The 24,598-nt window shown below is 44.4% G+C and overlaps 1 protein-coding gene across 4 annotated transcripts in view; it reads left to right on the plus strand.

Moving 5' to 3' along the window:
* ZNF384 (zinc finger protein 384) overlaps nucleotides 1-24,598 on the plus strand; it is a 177,065-nt gene that overhangs the window by 79,633 nt on the left and 72,834 nt on the right. For 2 of the 4 annotated variants that reach the window (XM_069243084.1, XM_069243085.1), the window contains 2 exons: nucleotides 2,708-2,932; nucleotides 12,183-12,362. In XM_069243084.1, the coding sequence (XP_069099185.1) occupies nucleotides 2,708-2,932; nucleotides 12,183-12,362 (405 nt within the window). The remainder of the gene's footprint in view (nucleotides 1-2,707; nucleotides 2,933-12,182; nucleotides 12,363-24,598) is intronic. The other 2 variants (XM_069243086.1, XM_069243087.1) reach the window with 1 other exon arrangement.

Genomic DNA, 24,598 nt, shown 5'->3' on the forward strand with positions numbered 1-24,598 from the left:
GCTCTCCTCAGTAGGTGATCCGGGTATCCTCGTGCTCGAAGTTTGCCAGTAAGTTGTTGAGCATGCTTTTTGTAATCCGTTAGTTCGGTACAATTCCGCCGAAGACTGAGGTATTGACCCACTGGGAGGTTTTCCCTGAGTGAGCGTGGATGGAAGCTCTTAAACTGAAGGAGAGTGTTTCGATCAGTGGGTTTGTAATATACTTCTGTCACAAGGGAGCCATTTCTTTCAGTTATTAATAAGTCAAGAAAGGAGACTGCCGGGTTGCCTAATGTGGCTGTGAATCTTAGAAAGGGGTTCAAGGTGTTTAACCAAGTGATGAAGATGGTTGCTTCTTCCTTGTGCCTCTCCAGATAATCAGGATATCATCGATATATCTTTTCCATAGCCTGATATGGTCGATATATGGGTTTTCTTCAGTGAGGACCATTTCTTTTTCGAAATGATCCACGTATAGGCATGCCAGGCTGGGTGCGAAGGTGCTCCCCATCGAGGTACCCTGGATCTGTAGAAAGAAGTTTTTATCGAACTCAAAGAAATTTCTGGTAAGAGCCCGATGGGCTAGGTCCAGGATAAATTCTGGGGGGGTGATATAGTTCCAGGTGCCCCTATTTAGTAGATCACTGATTACCTCTAGAGTTGCCTCTTGTGGAATATTAGTATATAATGACTCCACATCCAGTGTCATGAGATGTTCTCTATCTTTATCAAATTCTAGGGTGTTGATAAGGGAGAGCACATCTGTTGTATCTTTGAGGTATGTGGGAATTTGTTTCACGAGTGGTTGGAGGAACCAGTCGCAGAATTGGGACAGTGGTTCTAACATAGACCCAATCCCGGAGACTATTGGTCTCCCTGGGGGTGGATGCTTATTTTTATGGATTTTGGGCAGAATATAAAAATATGGAGTTTTTGGATCGGGTTGGGTGAGGAAGGAGGCCTCATGTTTAGTGATCCAACCGTTATTCATACCCTTGTCAACCAGGAAAGTGATCACTTCCCTGACCTCTACTGATGGGTCTCTTGATAGTTTCTTATAGTGATGGTCGTTGTTTAGTAGGCGTAGGCGTAGGCATTCAGTATTGTACATCACCGTGGGCATTATCACTATAGCCCCGCCCTTGTCGGCTGGTTTGATAGTGATGGAAGAGTCATTGCTAAGATCGTGGAGGGCTGTGAGTTCTTCGGTGCTGATGTTATGGAAAGTCTCCCTCTGTGTATTCTGTAGAGCGTCGATCCTCCTGCTCACTGATTTCTCAAACGCCAGGACTTCAGGTGGCATAAGGTGGGAGGTGGGAGTGAACTTGGATTTGGGGCGTAGCCCAGTGTTCTTTTCACGTTCCGTGTTGGGTTCGGGGTTCTGGAGAAAGAAGGTTCTCAGTCTGATCTTCCGAAAGAACTCTGCTAGTTCTATCCTTAGTTTAAAGACGTCAAGTTTCGGGGTGGGGACCAAGCCCAGACTTTTCTCTAAGGCTTGGAGCTCGTTATTACTTAATACTCTTGAGCTTAGATTAACAACAGTGGTGGACCCCTTATTTACGTTCTGTTTGTGCTGGGGGATTCGTCGTCTGTTGGTCCTTCCTTTAGGTTCCAACTGACTCCCTTTTTCCTGCCCCTTCCCGGTCCAGGGCCTCTCCCAAAAAAAGGAACGTTGAGATAAGACCAGGTCGTTTGTGGTTGGGGATACAATGGGGCTTGAAATTGGCTTGGTGGTCCGTAGGGGGCGGGCCACGCCCAGGGAGGCATATTAAGCAGCGGGGTGGGGGGCCTGTAAATGGTGTGGGCCAATTACTCCGATTATTCCCCCTCCTACCCTGCCTTGGCCGTGTCGGTTGTGTCCGGTTAGTGTCAGAGTCCGAACTGGAGTAATCCCCAGAGGATGTATCGGAGGGCAGAGAGGATTGGGCTGCAAAATCTTCCCTAGAGTAAGGATGTACTCTCTCTAGGGAGAACCTATCCAGGTCTTTCTGGAATTTGGCAATTTTGCCGTGAGTCAAGTAGTCTTTGAACTCGCCGATTGTCTTATTCGTTTCTTCTAGTTTCTTCTTGAATGCCCCGGCTGTAAGTCCAGTTTTTAGGTTGCTTTCTGCTGCTTTAATTTGGATTACCAGGGCATCTGATAGTCTGGTGGCTGTCTTGATGATTAGGATTAACCAATCACGTGTGCACTTCCAGGCTATTAGTGACCAGTCTTTTCTAAATTCTTTATCTTCTAGGAAGATACGTGGTTCAGTGGTGATAATCAGACCGTTTGGTGCTGCGTTTTTTCTCAGATATTCAGTAAGGACAGCCCAGTGTAGTATTGTTTTTACTTGTGTCCTCTTTAATTCGATTAAAGTGTCCCAATCACCTAGTTGGGCTATTGTCTTGGAAAGTGAAGAATCTCCTAAGAGTGAAGGTGCCGTGAGGATGGCCTGGAGCTCATCCTCGCTGAAGGCAAGCCCTTCAGCCATGTTCGGGAAGGGTAACAGAGGTTTCATCTTTCTCAACATGATTCCATTTGATGCTGTGTACGTAATGAAAAATAAAAGTTTAATGTTTTGAAATTAAAAACGTAGGACCTACAATTTCCTGGGCTTCATATTCCTTTTCTTCTCTAATATTTTTGAGATAAGTCATTGTAGCTGCTGAATTCTAGGACTTTCTGTCCCGTATCCATTACCTTTTCTTAATTTTTTTTTCTCCTCTTTTGGCCTGACTCCTGCAGGTGCCGTATGTGTTCTGTGACCTTCTTCTCCAAGTCTGAAATGCAGATCCACTCCAAGTCACACACGGAGACAAAGCCTCACAAGTGCCCACATTGCTCAAAGACCTTTGCAAACAGCTCATACCTGGCCCAGCATGTGCGCATCCACTCTGGTGCTAAGCCCTACACCTGCAACTACTGTCAGAAGTCTTTCCGCCAACTCTCACACCTTCAGCAGCATACACGGTAAGAATCCGCCGGCATGTGCACTGCTTCTTCCATACTATGCATGCCTGGCTTCCAGAAGCAAAAGCTGTTCAGTGAAGTTAGGATCTGCTTGATTCCTACTATTCCTAGCGTGCATGTTTAGAGACAACCACACACTGCCAGTACATAGGGAACTTTGTGTGTGGTGGCTGAGAGATAGATGTGTGTGGTAACTGAGGTTATGCCAAGCAGAAATGCATGTCTCCTTTTCACACTGCCTCATCGATCCTCGAGGGTGCCTAAAGAAATGGGAGGGTGTTTTGCATTGTTTACAGTCATTTGACTGTCTGCATGAGGGTCCATGGCTACTGCTTTTCTTAATTTTGCAGCAACATGCTTTTAGTAGAGCTCTGGGATGTAAGTAATAGCCATTCATGAGCCAGTTCTGCAGTTTTAAGGTCTTCCATTCAGACAGTGTCCTCTTCGTCTTGCCTGCGGCCTCATGTTGTCCTTCCATCTGGCTGCGAAATGGAATGTGATGGGTAGACCAACCTCAAACTGTCAAATGAATAGTCTGTGCTTCTTACATTTGTGAGTGGTCTATGCACAACTGTATTTTATGTGTGACCATTCCATCATTAATAATGGTAGAAAATAGCTGCCAGCATGCACAGGTGTTAGCTGGAGGCGTTGAGGCAAGTTCTGTCTGCTTCCAGCTGCAAAACAGTACATTCCCTACTATTGTCCCAGATTACTTTAGGATATGTTAACCATAACCAGTCAACATCCTGCTCTTACTGACACTTGATCCAAACACCTAGTTTCACGCACAATAATCCAAACTCACCTCTTCCTCATTATTTTCGCGTCCATCACTCCAGTTCTAATTTTCAGCCCTCTTTTCCCTGCCACATTTATCCCCATTCAAACTTTTCGTGGGGATTAACGTGAAGTAATCTTTTCTGTTGGAAATTGTCCAAACTGATATTTTGTTTTGCCCTAATTAAAGTGTGGCTCATTTCCTTACCTTCTCCCTAATTTTTCTTTCGTCAGTTTAGCAGAATAGAAATTTGCGTTGCCAAGGAGCAAGCAGGCTTTGACAAGACCTGGCAATCTGAATATGGGTGTTCATACTTATAGTTGGTCTGTCATGTTTGTGGTCGTATTCGGTCTCTGAAAAGTACACCTCAGTGTTGCTGCACCTCTTGTTCCTTCAGCACGACTACCCTTTGGAAGACTGCCTAAGACAGGTGGTCTGTTTCCCAAAAACCTGCCTCCTTTTTTTCATGCTAACACTCAGTGCTTAGCAAGTGTACATTCCATTTAGGACACGGTTTCCCTTCACAGTCTCCTTTTTATGTCTGTCCTTCTGCTCATTGTTCACTGCTCTAAATGTACCTCTTTCTCAGCTTATTGCTGGAGTGCACTGTGCTCATTTTCATTTACATTTATTGTTTGTGTAGTCTCTAAAACGAGGACTTGGTTTAACTACGTCTTAACCAATAATCTCATGTCCATTTCTATTTAATATTGATACCTCATGCATGATGAAGACTTCACATTCCATTCTAAAACGTTTTTCAGCTAATCCCTTCCCCATCCTCTGTCTGTGGGTCTGTTGGCATAGGGTGCACTAAGAGCCACTGTGCAACTATCAAGATGGCAGGAACAAGGCCATTTTTATTATAAAACCTTTATTAATAAACACTTGATACCTCTGTGTGTGATTTCGGAAAAGGTTTAATAGAGATACAGATCGTTCATAAAATAGATTATACCTATCTGTACTTAGTTATTGTAATAGAAAGTTCAGGTTAAACTTAAAGCACATTATGGCTTGATCTATTTTAGGAGGAAAAATAAAATACTGAAGCTACTAGTTAGCATTATGCAGCATTAGCATCACATAGGCTCTTTAAGACAACTGTTCTTCTATGTTCACTCTTTATGTATTTAATTTTATCCCAGTTATCCTGCTAGCATTTTTTTGACTTGTGCCTCCTCTATTTTGAAAAAAAGTACCAAAAGACAATTGTGCAGTTTGTTATATTTGGCAGACAGCTACACTTAAACTGTGTTTGAGGAAATTTAGCTTGGAGCTAAGATGTAAAAACCAATTCGGGCACTCCAGGTCTCCGCTGCTCCTAAAATACCCTTCTTAGTTGCAGGGTTCCATACAGGAAATAGTTAAGTGATGAAGCTTGCCCCTGTCTTGGTCCTTGCCTTCCAGACGATAAAGGACATTACCGTTCTGCTTGAGGGGCTCCTGAGAAGTATGCCCCATATTTTGAGATTACTGCACATAGTTTCATTTGACTTTGAACGACAAGAACGTTGTCGTTGATAGATCCAATGTAGAGAATCCCAAAAACTAGACTAGAGCATCAGAATCCACTAAATCATCCTCTGAATAATCAAGAACTAGCATGTGTGGAGTGCTGGAGAGGCTTTTAAAATGCTTTGAGTGTCTCTACCATTCTCTTATTGCAGTGTTAATAACCTATTTATGCATAGTCAGTTTGAGTTCGAGAAGGATGTGATGGGTAGCCTAATAGTCTAACAGTGCTATTGAAGTATTTCTGAATGCATTTCTGTAAAAAAAAAATCTACTTTTTGACTGAGTGCTGGCCTAAGCTTTCAGGAGACCGCCTGGTCAGTATGAAAACTTAAAAGAATCACAGGTTACCAGGGCCTACTAGATCTCCAGCAGCTGATGTGCAAAAAAGACATTGGGTCAGTTACTGGTGTTGACACTAAGCCCTCTGCAGTAAGGGGCTCTTGCTTTGTGAGGTGTACCCAGAATTTGTTAGCCCAGCCACTCTTCTTAGAGCTGCTCATTGTGCTTGGGGTGCCTCACACTTTACTGTGAGGGGGTGAAGTTGCGGCACAGGATTTCATGCAGAGGTGGGAAACCAGTCCTGCTGCAGGCTAGAAAAATAGCAAAGTGTGTAGAACAACCCATTGTAACTAAAATAAGTTAGTTAAATGAAAGAGTCTGTTTAAAACTCACACGAGAAGATGTGACTGAATAGTTGTTCTGGAATGGAAATGCAAATGAAGGTGCTAAGGCAGGACACAAGATTGCATTGGATGTCAGTTTGAAAGTTTGTCATAGAGCAAAGGGAGTCCAGATTATGACAGTGTTGTAAATGTGGTTGTAAAGGGCATTTTGGCAGCTGTGTATGGATACAAATAGAAAGATTGGAGTGTGGCTAAAAATGTGCAAGAAGTTGTGTACAACAGTTTGCAACATGGATGTGGAAAGGGCTAGCTTTCAGTTAGAGATAGTCTATGCTCTGGAGAAGATTGTATTGTGGCATTTGCCAAGTAGAATTTGTAAATGACAAATTTTGTGGGTAAGTGATATACAGCTGTGGAAGAATATCACTGAAGGACTTTTGAAATGTTGACATGGCCTAGTCTTAAAGGACAGATTTGATTGTAAGAAAATAGTATGTTGGAGAGCGTAAACCAGGAATTTTGGATTTGCACCATCAGCTTGTTTTGAGAAAGAAGATTCAACATGTTTAGGATGAGCTACAATTGGTTTTTGGGAAGAAGTGTCTTATAAGGGACTTTTTGAAGAAAACTGTAAAAGTATTAGGAGTTGGTGAATTGAATAACATTGTGAATAAAATCAAGATGAAGGAAGTTGTTCAGGTTAAACATAAGCTAAGTTGATAAGAGGGGTTTGAAAAATGTTGTTGGAAGATGGTTCCAGAGTGGATTGTTAAGCCTTTTGATAATATGAACCCCTGCTCATGTGGTTCTCTTACGTAAGGGGAATGGACGGTTTACATTCTGGATTGATTTGAAAACATTGATGAAAATCATTCTTATTGGTAGTTTTCCATTGTCAAACATCTAAAAAATTAAATCATTGGTTCCAGCAACATGATCTCAAGTATTGTCTATAACCAAATGTTTGCAAAATAATTTCAAGGTTTTAACATAATTGATTAAAATAAAGCAGTTTTAATCCATTCAAAGGATTCCCATGTGACTGGGCATCAGCAATCTTGCTTTTTCAGCACACACAGGCTGATTTAAGGGACAAGAAAATCTAATGCTTTTGTAGGATGATCTTATGTTTTTTTTGTGTAGCAGACAAGCATAAAAGTCTTGTGATCATGTTGGGAAAGATGTTGATCACGTTTGATATTATATATGTAACAAGAAATGCAAGTTTAATGTTTTGTATGTCCGAAGTTTTGAATTTCCAGTCACAGCTCCGAGTTCTAAGGTCTTGGAGGATAGCAGAAATGATTCGGTAATCAAAACAAGAATTACCTATGGTCTGATAATCTTGGTAGAATGCTATACTAAAATCATTGGACATTTCAGATCATTAGTAGAATCTCTTTGTAGCTTATTGAAGAAATTTGTAGCTTTGAAGTGTGATGGATGTACAGGAAGAAGCATGTCGAGGAGTTGAGCTAACAATATGGGAGGTACCTATTCAAATCTTTCTCTTTGAAGAAAATGGACAGTAACTGTAAACATGACCTCATGAGGTTTAAATGCAATCTTGACGTGAAAAAATGGGAAGAAATGCAGGCTTAAATTTGAGGCAGAAGTGTTGAGTCCAGCAAAGCAAGTATAATTATGATAGAAAGGGAGATTTAGCTCTCAATTAAGTATCTTGGATGGATTTCTTAATTTAAGAAATGCTATTAGCAGTAGGTTCCGGTGATTGGAGAATAAAAGACACAGTCCATTTTTGCTAGGCCTGATGATGATAATGTGACAAATGTGGGTAGTTGTGTGCCAAGAAAAGTTTCAAGTACAGGCAGAGGATAATGTTAGCATGAGTGCTAGGCTGATTGTTTAAAGGATTACAACATAAAGATCTTAGAGAACATTACAACCCTTTTGTGATGTCCAGTAAAAATTTATAGATGGATGTGGACAATTATTGAATTTGGCAGTGAGTTTACAGGATTTCTAAGAGGATTAATATGATTAAAATGACTTGTGAAGAGCCAATTAGGGAGACCCTTGACCAATAAGCTGTTAAGAGAATATTATTAATGGGTATGAATAGATGGGGAAGTAAGCAAGTGGATGAAAGATGTAGTGTAGATGAAAGGTTAGTTACTAAACATGTTCTGATGCCCTCTATGGCCACACTGGGTGAATCTTGTTTTAGATTGGTCCTGTTTGATAGTAGCAAATTGACAAGATATTTGCCCTTGTGTTTTATTATTTCTTTAAAATAGCAGGGTGTTTTAGCAAGGCAAGGTTTACTGTCTGAAATAGTACCTGACATCAGAGTGCAGATTACAGATGAATTGTTCAAATGAACTTCTCACCTTATTTTCACACTAGTTCTTTTTGGAGTGGTGGGGGAGTGTGTGGGCTTCGCAGAACTGGCTGTTGGTGGAATACCAGATGAGTTGGTGAAAGAGGGCGGTAAAGTTGCTCATATTCACAGAGACATCACATTTAGTTGAAAAGAATCATGTTGCAAGGGAAGCAGTGATTTGGATTTTCTAAGTTTAATGCACATATAAGGGTGTAAAAACGTTTCAGTGGTCTTGAAAAGCGGATTGGTGGAATGAGAACAGAGCAAATAAGGAGGTGAGGAGAACAGGGTCTTATGAATTTCACCTGTGTCAGGAATGCATTGGTGAAGCTGTTAATAAGTTCAAAACAAGAGTTTTAGATTGGTGTTTGGTAGATATTCCACATGGCCCCAGTAAGAGTTTCCGGAAATTGTTGAATGACAGAATATTGTGTGTTTTTATTGGGGATTATGTTTCTTTTTTGTGTATTTGAATTTAGAGTGCTAGTCTTCATATTTTATGAAGTTTGGATAGATGGCTGGTTGGGTATGGCTATTTGTGACACCTGTAAAGAGTAGGAATGTTGCAGTGCTTCTGTTGCAAGGAAGAGTGCTGAAGTTAGCCTTTTGTGTTGGGAATAGAGTACACGTATGCCCTCACCATTCGATTTCTGCAAGTTCTCAGGGAGACTGGTTGGTGAGTTGAGCAAGTTGTCACTGATTGCTTGTTGTTGTAACAAAGTTATTAAGAAAGATGTCCTGGCACCAATGAAAGTCTTATTCTCAGAAAGCATTCATTCCAGCGTTAGTGTCACTCCACATGGGTAAACATCTAGTTAATCCCAATTTGCCCCACTCCAGCCAAACCTAGAGTCCAGCTTAAGGAGAAATCTTCTGATCTAAGCTGCCATTTTAGATCCATGTTGGGAAAGATTCCAGTTCATGAGAAGCAAACCTGCAGTCAAACCATGGCATTACCAGAAAACGTATGCACATACATAAATAATGCCTGTCTGCACTTGCTTTTAAATAGATAGTTCAGAATAGATTTAAAGCATATGGGAATTTTTAATCTATTTCCAGTTTTTGTTTTTAAGAGGAACAAATTAACTGAAGGTACTAGTTAGCTTTATGCAGCTAATTTAGCCTCTTTAAGGGAACCATTCTTCTTCCTTAACTCGTAATGTACCCTCTATTTTCCTAGTCACCCTACTGGCCTTATTTATTTTTATTATTATTATTTTTTTTTATTTAGGCCCCCTCTATATTGAAATAAATACAAAAAGACAATTGTTCAGTTGGATATATTTGCCTAACGGCCACACTTTTCAGGAGAGCTCATGTTTTCAAACAGCTTTACAAGAGAGGTTGACTGTAACAGACGGAATTTGGCTTTGGGCTAAGACGGAAAATCCAATGCAGGCATTCCAGGTCTCCTGTGCTCTTGAGTCTCTCTTCTTGGCTGTAGGGTTCCAGCTAGTATATAGTTAGGTGGTGGTGGTGTTGGTGGTGCCTGCCCTTATCTTGGTCCTTGCCTTCCAGAGGATATATGCACTACATTTTGAGAAGGTACTCCTTCTTTTGAGCTGCTGTCTACATGTAAGCTTGAAATCTCAATAGAGCACATCCTCCAACTCCCCCCCCCCCCCCCCCCCCTGATCTGTTTCTTTCAAGGGATTGCAGTGAGTGATTTTGACCTTTACGATTTAATGAGAAGCAACTGCCATCGGCCTCAACATTCCTACATCTGTACCACACAAGGAAACATCTGTTGAATATATTTTTAACCCTGTTGCCTAAGGACCTCCCATGTCACTTATTCATCTGTTTATAGACTTCACTGACATTTCCTTTATGAACTCATAACACCACAATCAAAGATATAAAAAAGAAAGGACCCACAAGTTGGGCACTGGTTGTTTATTAAAAGAATCATACTGCCACCCAGTTTCCTGATGCTTATATGGAGAGCCCCATCATTTTCATTATCCAAAGCTACATTAGACAGAGAAGGTAGGTGCGTGAGTGAGTGATTTAGGTAATACAAAAAAAAAAAAAGACTGTGGCGCCTGTACCACTCCTGCAAGATGTGCAGCATTCCTGGGAAGGTGAGATGTAACATGACAAACTTTCATTGCAATACCATTTCAGGGATGTGAGTATGTCTGTTGTGAAATCGGATATAAAGTAAAAATAAAATGTGTTCCCTATTTATCCGCTTATGGATGGTGTCATGGGATATATGCACAAGGCTAGTCCCATCGCAGTCTCAATCACATACATTTAGACCTGGAACATAACATTTTGGATATGCCTTTCTCTAGTTGGAGCCCATGAGAGTGATGAAACCACAAGCATAAAGACTGAAGCAGATCTACTTAGGAGTGGGTTCTTTGGAGTTTGCAAAACCCCCAAAGTGAATTAAATACTTAGACTTAAACCTCATATTGATATCATGAGACATATAGTCACTTTACCACAGCTTATGGTCCTCTGACCAATGAAGGAAGAGGAAATTGGCCACTGGAAAATAAACTCTAAGGGATGTAGCTGATCCCTTTCCAGAGTGGAAAGGTAAAGCAGCAGTGTACAATGGACATGCTTTCAAATTAAAAAGCACATTGCCGAATATTCCACCCATAAAATGATCTTAAGGTCTAAACATGGACCGGCCGTAACAAGCATTAGTTTATTTCTAACAGGTAGTGCAACAGAAGGATGCTGAGATTAAGAAAAGGGGAAAAAATTGTGGTAAAGAAGGGGCCAAAGATAAATCCAGACCCTCTCTCTCTATTCAAATGCCTCAAATGAATGAATGCTTGTAAACAGTTCAGGTTATTGACCATTCACTGGAGTTATCCACATTTATTCTGAGGAGTTAGATGTGTTTCATACAACATCTGGATGAATATTTCATACCTCGTGTTGATAGAAATTGCAGGACATCATGGGATTGTGGTACACAACCAAAAATGATCAACTAATAGTTTTCCCCAGTGCTTACCTGCATTTTGCCTTTCTGAAGATATCTGGAAGAGAAATAAAAATCCTGTTGGCAGCTACAACTCAATTTATCATTTGGCTCCAAAAGACTGTAAGGCAGCATTTCAATTTCACCAGCTGCTGCTCCTGATAAACCATTGTGAATCCCCTTGTCTTCTGGCGCTGATTGTATGTTGGCTAAAGTAATTCCAGAATACACTTCCAGTTTGACTTTTTGCTGTTCTCATTGCTTAGCTTTTGTTATGATTTCCTGACTACCCTGAGCTGCTTTCATCTAGTATTTATGAAATTAATGAAGATTCTTCGATGGAGATATTACTTACAATCTCATTATACCCCTTCCTTGAATATATAATCAGCCCAGTAATATCCCCAGGGGAACCACAAGATTAGATGAACAGGAACCTTTGAAGACGCCTACTCTTAACAGGAAAGTTAGTTGATAACTGTTGCTGTATTGGTAGACTGTAGAGGGCTTGGCTCCCTTGAAATGGCAGTTTTATTTTTTTAATGATTGATGCTTATATGATTCCTTTTACAGCCCTTCCTTGTTAAAAAGGCTGTGAAATTAGATAAAGCAGCACAGTTGTGCTTTAAAGCTAATCCTCAATGTACTTATGAAACGACTTGTAAACCCAGGGACGCGTTCTTCTTAAAGCAATATTTTTCTCTGTTCATTTTCGAGATCCCACACATAGGCTGAGATTTTTGTTTCCACATTTCATGATAATCCCCATGATGATCTAAGATTAAAAATAACATTTCCTTCCACCACACGTGCACCTAGGAAGGGATTGCTCTGGTACAGCCATGCAGCCCCTCCGGCATGCTCAACGAGAGGACACTGTCTGGAGGAACCGTTCCTAGGGCACGTGGAGTGCGTGAATGCTGCCCATGAGGAAGCTCTTCTCTGAATGCGTTCCCATCATATAGCGCGCCCTTCCCCCGCTTGGGAGATGGAGAACGTTGTCGAAACTCTATCCTTCCACCCCCTCCTGGCAGGATCCACACCAAGGTGCACCCGCAGACGAAGCCTCACAAGTGTCCGCACTGCTCCAAGACCTTCGCCAATGGCTCGTACCTGGCCCAGCATGTGCGCATCCACTCGGGTGCCAAGCCGTACAGCTGTAACTACTGTCAGAAATCTTTCCGCCAACTCTCACACCTCCAGCAGCACACACGGTAAGAGCATCTGCCCCTCCCCTGTGCGCCAGTTCTGCGGATGTGGTTGTAGAGCTGTGTGGTAAGAGGACAGTCTGTGTCAGTTGGATCCTTGGATCCTGCCTTGGTAGAAGCATGAGGGAGTTGCAGATAGCCACCCTCAGTTAGTTGCACATGCTTTTTTTTTTTTACTGTTTAACCACGTGTAGGCAAGGTAGCACAGTCTGATTGGAAGGATGTCTACAAGGATCACAAAGGTATTGAATGAAACTCTGAAAGCAACAGTGGCAAGAGGACGTTTTCAGAATGCACTGTTTATTATTTTGCTAAGCTGTGTGCTTTTAAATTTTATTCTGCCCTTGTGTGCATGACTTAAGCATTATTTGAAATCTAGTTCCTTTGGTGCATGGTACAAAACTACTTTTGGATACTTTTCTGCATGGTATTAGAGTCCTGCTCCGAGGCTTTTCCCTTAATGTGACTGTTTGAGAGCATTTGTGGCAAATTAAATCTGCAACCTCTAATCCTCAATTTCTCATATTAGCTCTAAGGTTTTCTGGTCTTCGTAGGCCTTTAAAAATGTGACCAAGCTGTCATCTCTAGTGCAAGACTTCTCACTTTAAACATAATTCATCAAAGAGGAATACGAGCCGCAGTCACTGCTGCACTCATTTCCTGAATAGACAAGCTTGGTTCTGTATGCCAAAATGAGCCATTAATGTATTGTTCTGCAGATAGAGTAATAGAACTATGTAGGCTGTCTCTGATTTATTTATTTTTTTCCACTCTGCAACATGTTCTTACAGACATTTAATTGTGGTGCTGGCACCATGTTTCATGTGGCAAAATTAACAGCACCCACTTTGATTATTATCACGTGGAGAGCTTATCTAATCCAGTGCAGTGAATCCTCAAAAATGAACCCCATTTACCACACAACTTTGAAAATGCTTGCTCCATTTAGCTATGATGCTTAATTTCTTATTAGCATCTAAGTTGATAAAGAAGTTTATTCTGTGAATATATTTACACTATTCATTAACATACCACACAAAGTGAATATTTTTGTAGATAGTTTCACAAATCTGAAAAACTAAATGTATTAATTTCAGTATATAAACCCTCACTTATAAAGTTTTGACAGAGGTTCAGCACAGTTCTTGGAGATGAAGTTCAGAATCTAGATAAGAAAAACTAGGACATGCAGGAAAGATTTCAGGAACTACAAAAACTGTTACTTTGTTTTCAGAGGTCATTAGACCCTTCGGGTGATGCAGAAAGTCAGTGGATTTTGATAAGTATTTTCCAAAGTATCATAAAAATGTTGTAGCACTAAAGGAACGGTTGTGGCAACAGTTGTATTGATGAATTATATATATATATATTTTCTTTTTTTAACTGGGATGTGGCTTGACCTTTGACTGCTTCACTGTGGATGTGACTTTTCCATAGATTTGTGTCTGCCAGTTCTTTGTGACAGATGTTTGCAAACTATTCATCTTTAGATCATCTTTTAAAGAATATGTTTCTTTACATAGCCCTCAAATTGAAATTGTGCCAAACCAGAGGACATTTACCTTGGCTTTGCAATAGAAATTGTGTTATGGAAACCCCTTTGTTGCTAAGTCACATCAAGGATGGTAAACATGACCATTCTTAAGCACCCTAAACTGGGAAGGAGTTTGGTAAGTAGGAGTCTTGAGAAATGAGTTCAGGTTCCCTGTTATACGCCTCATCAATCTTAAACTAATTGTACACTGTACAAGAATTTTCAATGTGGCACATAAATGTGCACATTCTCACATGTATAACGGGCTAACAAGCATCACTTATTGTTTGCTGTACTATCAAGTGGTCTAACTTCTAAGATTCCAGATATTGAGGTATAGATGGCTTCGCCACTCTCTTAACAGTAGTTGAACACATTTAGACTACCTTGCTATCTGGTGTATGATGTGATCTTAAGTAAGGAGAATCTGAAATGCCAGTTTGTATTTATGTGAGACCAACCGAGACATTGCAGAGGTTGTGTGAGATGTCACCCAAGCTTAGCAGATCTGATCAATCAGAGCTTTATTGACTAAATCATACTTTTGCTAGGTTGATTACTGTAAAGATCCTGTTTAAAACTGACATATTTGACTCTGTCACATGAACAGAAATTATACATCAAACTATTGAAATCTGACATTGTTCTGCAGAAAAAGGTTCCCTTGAAGTTGAAGGTCATTATATGGTGATGTATCTAGTCCACTAGGTTCCTGGAGAGCCGTCATTAGGCAGCAAATGGTATCCATAGGTGGCATAAGGTTACTTTGCTCAGTGAAGTAATCTGTGCAATTCCCACATTACAGGTGGCATTTACATTGATTCGAAACCAAAGAGTTCTACCATCTTCAGCAAAGATTACATCTGGATCTTATATTATATTCATAAACATTAGAATTAGTTCCTGCTGTGTTGTGTACCTGGGAACTCTTTAAGTACATACTATCTATAAATAGGGTGCAAAGATTGCTCTGCCTAATGTGATAATTCAATTTATCCCATTCCAAAGCCACATTGTAGTGTCCCAATACCAAATTGCTTCCAAAATGTGTTTATTATTTAAGTAAAAAAATCAGATGGGTCTTACATTAGAAGAGTTACAAAAGGTTCCCTGTCTTTGTAAGAAGTCTAGATCGTTCCAATAAAATTATGTATTTTACTGGCAGGTGCCTCTGGGAGCCAGTCCTTCTTTTTTTTTTTTTTTTTTTTTTCTGGTCTGTGAGATGGGGTCCCAGGATTACTGGCAATGTAATTTCTACTTGTTTCCATTTGTTTTGCCAGTCAGAAAACAGATTTCCCATTGGTCGACCATTATCACTTCTGAAATGCATATTCAAACTTTCATTCGCTTTTGAAGCATCAGTTCCTATGTATGGTGTACCTTCCAGGCTTATAATTTACAACTGAATGCAAATGGTGTTATATTGTATAAAAGGATATCAGACTGAGGGTGCAAATTAGAGGACCTGAGAATGAAGGGCAAAAAGACACACATTGCCTTCCACAGACCTGTTTCTGTGATGACTACTTCAGACCTCCTAAAGAAAGAGAAGAAACACAGAAGGGAAGAAGCAAAGAATCATCAACATTCCGGTCACTCTTAATCCCTGCTAAAGATATAGCGCCAATATGTTCACACTCAGGAGCAGGTTCTCGGTCATCGCCAAAGCAGCAGCAGCACCATTCAGTGTTTGCCACATTTTTTTTTATGCAAAAGCACTTTCATCATCCTGCGTCACTGAGCTGTTCAATGTTCTTTCACTCCATGTCAAAGCATGTATCAGTGTGGAGGCATTAATTGCCTGAACACAATTTAGGTCTCATAACCAAGGAAATGCTTCAGGTTATATGCATGACAGTTGATTCAGCTGGTGGTAGAGCCAAGTTGGCGACCAGAGCAGATGTGCAACTTCTTCTGCATTTAAAATGCACATCTGGAGCCTTGTGGCATGGCAGTGCCCCGCCCAACCCCTGACCCCCCCACCCCCAGGCCTCCCAATAGCTGTGGAGGGATTGCTTGGCTTGGCAACTGGCTCTTCCGATCCCCGAGCAGGCCGCCGAAAGACCTGGAGAGAGCGGCTCACCTTCACAACCAGGCCGCACTCACTGACTGCTGCAGTGGCTGTGCCTCAGTGGGTGACCGCCCGGGCGAGAAGGAGTCCGACCCGAGTGACGCACTGGCTGGCCGGTGGAACCTGTAACCCCCAATCCTGTGCTGGAGGTCTGCCCCTGGAGACACAGGAGTGCGCCAGACCGGCACAAGGCTTGGTCCGCAGCCAAGGTTGGGCAAGGCGGTGACCACCCATGAATTTAACGTCGTGCAGAGTGGGCTCCCTGGCCTGACTGGCTTGGGCACGCATCAGACCCAGGGGGCTTTGTTGTCTTACAATAGGTGGGACCAGGTGAGGACTTGCAGTATGTAACAGCAGAGGGACTACATTGGGCACCACTTTAGAGGTAGCCCGACATTCGCGGCTACATAAGGTATCAATCAGTATCACGAGCTACACATTCATGAATAAAGGCATTAATAGGAAACCTGCTGAGCTCAAATGATATTGTCTGATGTCTGTGGGGTTATTTCTGGAGGAGCATGCGAGCTGCGCATAGATGAACAGGTAGCAACAGAGCATTCTCCATCGGAAGACGGGAAGTCCAGAGCATCCGGTCCAGAGCAACATCCCGCACCAGAGAGTGCAGCCGCCCGCTTCAAGGCACTGCGTTGCTCCTGGAGTCTGCTCCAAATCTGGAATCACCGGGAGATCTCCACCCCCGCGTGTCTTCATTTGATGTTGCCCCTGGCGGTTCTGCCGGATGCAGTCATCCTTTGTTGACACCGATCGGGTCAGCCGTGCAGTACCGGCTCCAGGGCTCTCCAGCCAGTGCCACGCCTCCCCGGGGGCTACGAAGAAGTGCGTGGTGTCAGCAGCCACCACCCGGAGCCTGGCTGGGAAGAGGAGAGAGAAAGAAAATCCCATTTCACAGAGACATCTCTTCACTGCCAGGAAGTTATTACTCTGTTTCTGTAAGAAGTTGTATAGTCCGGGAAGAATATCACAGTAGCGTTGCCTTCTTGCAACTCAGTCATGTGGCGTGTTTCCTTTAACACTATTTCTCTATCACTGAAATTAAGTAATCGTATGACCATCGGCCGCGCGTTGGCACCCTCCGGGAGCCGTTGGGCTGAAACCCTATGTGCCCGCTTGGTGGAGAAGAAGGGGGTAAGGGTATCCAGGGGGAGAACCGTGCAAAGCCAGTCCTCATCGTACTGCACAGGGTTGGCCCCTTCCGGCAAGCCCACCAGGCGAACATTGTTCCAACTGGATCTGCCCCCTGCATCCTCCACCCGCTTCTCCTGTATTCGTATCCTTTCCAAGAGTTCCGTAAGCGAGGTCTCCAAGTGAGTTGCTCTGGGCAGCAAAGTTGTGAACGTTTGCTCCACTGGTGTCACCCTGTCTGCCAATTTTCTATGGTCTGCATGGAGGACACTCTAATCTGAGAAGACCGTGTCTATCAGACTCTTGTGAGGTCCTAGTGCCTTCGATAGCCAGTAGCACGGCATCTAGTTTGTCCCCCTGTGCTCTGTGGCTATCATAGATGGTGGGTTCAGGGAGGCCCCCGGGCACTGAGACGCAGGTGGCTGTCCCCCAGGACGCTGCCGACCCATGACCAGGAAGACTGCCGCATGTGAGGAGCAAGGAGACTGCACCATGCAACCCGCTTCTGCCCATTAGTGGCTCGCGATTTGGGATATATTTCCAAAGGATATTGCAAAGAGTAGTACAGCCGAGGTATTGTCAGTGTGCTCTGCCAGCCAGTTATGGAAGCAGCGGAATCGCTGATAGGGCACAGCCCCAATGCCCATCACATAGTCTGTTAGCCCAGCAGGCTCAAGTAGGTATGACGCAGACAATCGCCACAAGTTGCGTCTGTCTGGCAGGAACTATTGAGTGCCGCCACACCGCGCTTCGTGGTGCAGCTCCACCGGCAGCACACAGCTACCCCACAATACCACAGGTCGGAGAAGTAGCGCAGGTAGGACACATCAAAAAAGACTTCCAGTATACAGGGAGAAAGCGAGGGCCCCGCCATCAGGGGGCCTCCGTGATGACGCTGGAGGCAGGCTGCATCCATTCCCCTCCTCCAACCTTAATGTCTTAATTTCCGCTGCATGGGGCCTGGGCACTCCATAGGGTCCTCGAGCCCCTACCCCTGCAAGCCCCCTGTCCCCCCGCCCCGGTCGCTGCAGCGGTGCAACTCACCTGTCGCAGCGTACCTCAGTGTTTCGCGTGGCCCTGCCCCTCTTCGTTCAGGGATGCGGCTGTTGTTAAACAGTCCACGACCTCCATTCTTTAAGTTTTAAGTTCTCCCGGCTGGCTTCTGTTGCGCTCCTCTTCGCCGACCATCACTGCTACACCAAGGGCCTGCCTAGCCCTCATTGTTGTCGACCCCTCCGGCTATTTACGGTCTCCGGAGGGGGTGGGATCTGGCTATCTTCCTCACAGGTCCCCGTGTATGCTGCCTCTTGGCAGTCTGTCCCCTCACGGCAACCGATTGCCGCAGGATAATTCTGTGGCATAGTGGAGCTCCTCTACTGAGCGTCCACCATAATGGCTCATCAAACAATGCCCCAAGAAAAGCTAAGCATCACGTGTTGATGGCAAAATGGTTGATGTATTTTCCAGGCAAGAAAACATGTGGACTGGGCTGCATGCTAAAGGTGCAATTAACTTGTTGCCAGATCTGTCTTTGGGACATGGTGTTGCAAGCAGAAAGCCTCCACGACTAGACCTCCTCAGGCAGCTGCGGAACAGGTGAAGGCGGTAATCAAGATATCACAGCTGACTTTCCACTCCCCTCCTCAAAGACTTCGATCTCACCTATCAGACGCTGGCTCGGATGTTGGTACCTCTGGATCCTCTAGGGTTTTGCCTCCACCTAGCACTGTCCTCACCCTGCGCCTGGCTGATGATCTATTATCCAGCAGACTATCGTTGTGGACTTGATTGACGCCACCATCTCCCTTACATGGTTCGTATGTGTTTTCCTGTCTGCCCAGTCCAGGGGTTCATAATTTTCCCATCAGGGTTCCAGATTGTACTTGCACTTTTCATTTCTCCTCAGCGGGCATGCATTGTTGTCCTCCCTATTATATTGACCGTCCCCTGCACCTTCTCCACCATAAGGACACCACTGATTTTTGGGCAAGTAGTGGCAGGATGCAAATGCTACTTGGGCCAGGCATCAGGGAGTTTTTAAATTTGTTTGCATTGTTGTTTGGTTGCAATGGCTTGTATAAATGACATAGGATGGGTCCCGGGAGTGGAGGTGGGGTGGGGTAGGACGAAAGCGCCTGGTGATTCACATATCACAAATATGGTGTAAGGAAATGCCTCCTTGGCATGGTTACCCCCTGACTTTTTGCCTTTGCTGATGCTATGTTTTGAATTGAAAGTGTGCTGAGGCCTGCTAACCAGGCCCCAGCACCAGTGTTCTTTCCCTAACCTGTACTTTTGTATCCACAATTGGCACCCCCTGGCATCCAGATAAGTCCCTTGTAAATGGTACCCCTGGTACCAAGGGCCCTGATGCCAGGGAAGGTCTCTAAGGGCTGTAGCATGTCTTATGCCACCCTGGAGACCCCTCACTCAGCACAGACACACTGCTTGCCAGCTTGTGTGTGCTGGTGAGAACAAAACGAGTAAGTCGACATGGCACTCCCCTCAGGGTGCCATGCCAGCCTCTCACTGCCTATGCAGGTATATATAAGTCACCCCTCTAGCAGGCCTTACAGCCCTAAGGCAGGGTGCACTATACCATAGGTGAGGGCACCAGTGCATGAGCACTGTGCCCAAACAAAACCTTAGACATTGTAAGTGCAGGGTAGCCATAAGAGTATATGGTCTGGGAGTCTGTTTTACACGAACTCCACAGCACCATAATGGTTACACTGAAAACTGGGAAGTTTGGTATCAAACTTCTCAGCACAATAAATGCACACTGATGCCAGTGTACATTTTATTGTAAAATACACCCCAGAGGGCAACTTAGAGGTGCCCCCTGAAACCTTAACCGACTATCTGTGTAGGCTGACTGGTTCCAGCAGCCTGCCACAACCGAGACATGTTGCTGGCCCCATGGGGAGAGTGCCTTTGTCACTCTGAGGCCAGTAACAAAGCCTGCACTGGGTGGAGATGCTAACACCTCCCCCAGGCAGGAGCTGTCACTCCTGGCGGTGAGCCTCAAAGGCTCACCCCTTTGTGCCAGCACCGCAGGACACTCCAGCTAGTGGAGTTGCCCGCCCCCTCCGGCCACGGCCCCCACTTTTGGCGGCAAGGCCAGAGCAAATAATGAGAATAACAAGGAGGAGTCACTGGCCAGTCATGACAGCCCCTAAGGTGTCCTGAGCTGAAGTGACTCTAACTTTTAGAAATCCTCCATCTTGCAGATGGAGGATTCCCCAATAGGATTAGGGATGTGACCCCCTCCCCTTGGGAGGAGGCACAAAGAGGGTGTACCCACCCTCAGGGCTAGTAGCCATTGGCTACTAACACCCCAGACCTAAACACGCCCTTAAATTTAGTATTTAAGGGCTTCCCTGAACCTAAGAATTTAGATTCCTGCAACTTACCGAAGAAGAAGACTGCTGAGCTGAAAACCCCTGCAGAAGAAGAAAGAAGACACCAACTGCTTTGGCCCCAGTCCTACCGGCCTGTCTCCTGCCTTCTAAAGAACCCTGCTCCAGCGACGCTTTCTCCAGGACCAGCGACCTCTGAATCCTCAGAGGACTGCCCTGCTTCCAAGAGACCAAGAAACTCCCGAGGATAGCGGCACTGCTCCAAAAGAACTGCAACTTTGTTTCAAGGAGCAGATTTAAAGACCCCTGCAACTCCCCGCAAGAAGCGTGAGACTTGCAACACTGCACCCGGCGACCCCGACTCGACTGGTGGAGAACCAACACCTCAGGGAGGACCCTCCGGCGACTCCGAGACCATGAGTAACCAAAGTTGTCCCCCCTGAGCCCCCACAGCGACACGTGCAGAGGGAATCCCGAGGCTCCCCCTGACCGCGACTGCCTGAACTCCATTTCCCGACGGCTGGAAAAGACCCTGCACCCGCAGCCCCCAGCACCTAAAGGAACAGAACTCCTGTGCAGGAGTGACCCCCAGGAGGCCCTCTCCCTTGCCCAGGTGGTGGCTACCCCGAGGAGCCCCCCCCCCCCTTGCCTGCCTGCAACGCTGAAGAGATCCCTTGATCTCTCATTGAAAACCATTGGAAACCCAAAACATATTTGCACACTGCACCCGGCTGCCCCCGCGCTGCTGAGGGTGTACTTTTTGTGCTGACTTGTGCCCCCCCCCCCCCCCCCGTGCCCTACAAAACCCCCCTGGTCTGCCCTCCGAAGACGCGGGTACTTACCTGCTGGCAGACTGGAACCGGGGCACCCCCTTCTCTCCATTATAGCCTATGTGTTTTGGGCACCTCTTTGACCTCTGCACCTGACCGGCCCTGAGCTGCTGGTGTGGTAACTTTGGGGTTGTTCTGAACCCCCAACGGTGGGCTACCTTGGACCAAGAACTGAAACCTGTAAGTGACTTACTTACCTGTGAAACCGAACAATACTTTACCTCCCCTAGGAACTGTGAAAATTGCACTAAGTGTCCACTTTTAAAACAGCTTATTGTGTTGTATGTAAAAAGTATACATGCTAATGTAATGATTCAAAGTTCCTAAAGTACTTACCTGCAATACCTTTCAAATGAGATATTACATGTAGAATTTGAACCTGTGGTTCTTAAAATAAACTAAGAAAAGATATTTTTCTATAACAAAACCTATTGGCTGGATTGGTCTCTGAGTGTGTGTTCCTCATTTATTGCCTGTGTGTATGTACAGCAAATGCTTAACACTACTCCTTTGATAAGCCTACTGCTCGACCACACTACCACAAAATAGAGTATTAGTATTCTCTTTTTGCCACTATCTTAACTCTAAGGGGAACCCTTGGACTGTGTGCATACTATTCCTTACTTTGAAATAGTGCATACAGAGCCAACTTCCTACATATGGCTACTGTGTTTACTGCTTTAACATGTAACATTCGGGGTATGGCAACCCCTGCAAAAAAGACCTAGGGTATAACCCACCTCACATCTGGACAATTTAGCAGATTGCACAAACGATGGAGCGGGCAGATATACGGGACAGGTTATTCAGCATACGCCAGGGGAGTGCTAATTTTGGTTGCCCCAGAAGTTTCCTTCATTAAACTAAAGACCCAGATTGACAAGGAAGTTTGGTATGTTCTACTAGAGGGCACTCTGGATGGCTGCCCCTTAATGCTAATTTCATTATACGCCCCAGCGTGGCTCAAAACACATTCCTGAATTCACTCTCACCTACCTTTTTACATAACCGGCAAGCTCCCATCCTCTGGGAGGGGACCCCGGGTCATCAAATCCATACAGGACTAGATTATTTATTTTGCACTACGGACTGCTGGCCCCTGATTAGGCGCTCCGAATACTTGGGCAAGACTTTATAAGATAATAATCCCCTTAAACTCATGTTTCAATGTGGTAGAGAAAGGGCCCCATACTGACATGGTGACTTAGAGCAGAGGCCTTGCAGGCACAGTGTTCAGAGAGGAGATAGGCACTCATATCACTACATACTTTGCAGAAAATGCAGATACACTGGATCATTGGGGGATCGAGTGGGATGCCATGAAAGTAGTCATGAAAGGTCAATGTATGGCCACGATGTGGGAGGTTAGGTCAACTCTCACATGCACGGTTTTGACACTTGAAGACCACATCCGGGACTTAGAAAAAAAAGGCGATTTCATCCCTTGAGGCACAACCCTTCCTGCTTGCCACATGGCACCAATATTGTGACGCTCTGAAACACCTTTACGATGTAGACTATAAGTCTCATCTAACTTGGCAATACATGGAGGGTGATAAACTGGGACCTATACTGACATGGCTACTGAGATCGGAAACACCTAGAACCATTATTGCAGCAGTACAGACTGACACAAATCAAATCATAAGCACTCGGGCAGGAATTAACAAAATCTTTACCCATTATTATGAAACATTGTACTCCTTCCTGACCCAGAGCAGCTCTGAGCACTCCTAGAGGATTTAACACTCCCTAGATTGTCTCCACTTCAAGTACTGGACCCGGAGCAATCCATTCAAATAGAAGAGCTCCACAGGGCAATCCGTCACATGGCACGTGGTAAAACCCCTGGTGCAGATGGGTTCCCAGTGGAATACTATGCCACTTTACCGAATAGCCCAACTCCTAGTCTACTAGAAATGTATAATGATGCACATCGCTGGAATGAATTACCTAGCTCCCTACGTGAGGCGCATAGTGATGTTGCCCAAACCAGGTAAAGATCCACTTCAAATAAGCTCATAACGGCCACTATCAATGTAGAACCTTGATAATAAGATACTGAGCAAGATTCTCGCCAACAGACTGCTCCCGATGTTAAGAGTACTCGTACACCCAGACCTATGTGGTTTCATTCATACCTCAGGAGCTACACACTACAATATATGCCGATTGTGTCACATTATTGATGCAGTATCCCAGGGAGACGACTTCCCGGTGGCAGTTTCCCTGGACTTTGAGAAAGTAGGTATTTGGCACGCTCAATTGGAAGTATCTCCTGCATGTGCTGGAATACCTAGGAATGGTCCCAAACATTCCTAGGCTGGATAAAATTGCTATACACAGACCCACTTTTATCCCATTCGAAGGGGGACATGCCACAGTTGCTCCCTTTCGCTAGTGCTCTTCGCCCTGGCCACGCAACACAATGGTCCCGTCTGCGACACAAGGGTCCTCGGTGGAGTATCCAGATTGGCCCAGAGTGTCATAATAACTCTTTATACACGGACGTTGTATTGGTCTATATTCGAGACCACATTGACATTCTCCCAGCCCTATATATTCTCCTTGACCTTTGACCACTTTGGGGAAATATCTGGCTTGAAATTTGGCTGGGGTAAGTCTTGTATTTTTACTCTCTGTGCACTTAAACCAGCGCACCACATAGACTTTGAGGAAGGATGTCTTCCTTTGTCCTTCAAGACCTTCCTCTACCTTGACGTCAACATACTCCACTCAGATGCCGATCTCCTTCAGGGTAATCACGGCAGGGCCTTAAATTTTGTCCGCCGTTCAGTATTGTTCTGGACCCAACTTCTCCTTTCTCCCATAGAACTGGCATCAAAAATATTATTTCTCCCATGATTTCTATACCTTTTCGCTGCAATACTAGTGGTGCCAGCTTCATCATTTTTTTTTAAACTCTAAGAAGCCTGATGACTGAGCTTGTTGTGGGACGGGTCGTAAAAGGGCCTCCATTGCCACGCTCCAGTGTCCTTTGTTTGAGGGAGGACTAGCAGTCCCATATTTCGAGCGTCTCGATGCTGTATGCGGCCCTGATGGATGGGCACACCTTACCCCTTACACATAGCAGGACCAAGTGGGATGGGTACTTGAGCATGGTCCTGACTGAAACAGTGGACCATGGCTCTAGAATAGGTGAAACAGGTTTCACGTAATGCCCACTTTTAATTCACATAATTAAACTGTTTACACCAAACTTACCTCACACCGCACTGTTTGAATAAGATATTCCCAACCACGACCTCCGCCTGCCAGAGGTGCAGTCATGCCGAAGCAAC

The sequence above is a fragment of the Pleurodeles waltl genome, chromosome 7 (assembly GCF_031143425.1).
Source record: "Pleurodeles waltl isolate 20211129_DDA chromosome 7, aPleWal1.hap1.20221129, whole genome shotgun sequence".
NCBI classification, from domain to species: domain Eukaryota; kingdom Metazoa; phylum Chordata; class Amphibia; order Caudata; family Salamandridae; genus Pleurodeles; species Pleurodeles waltl.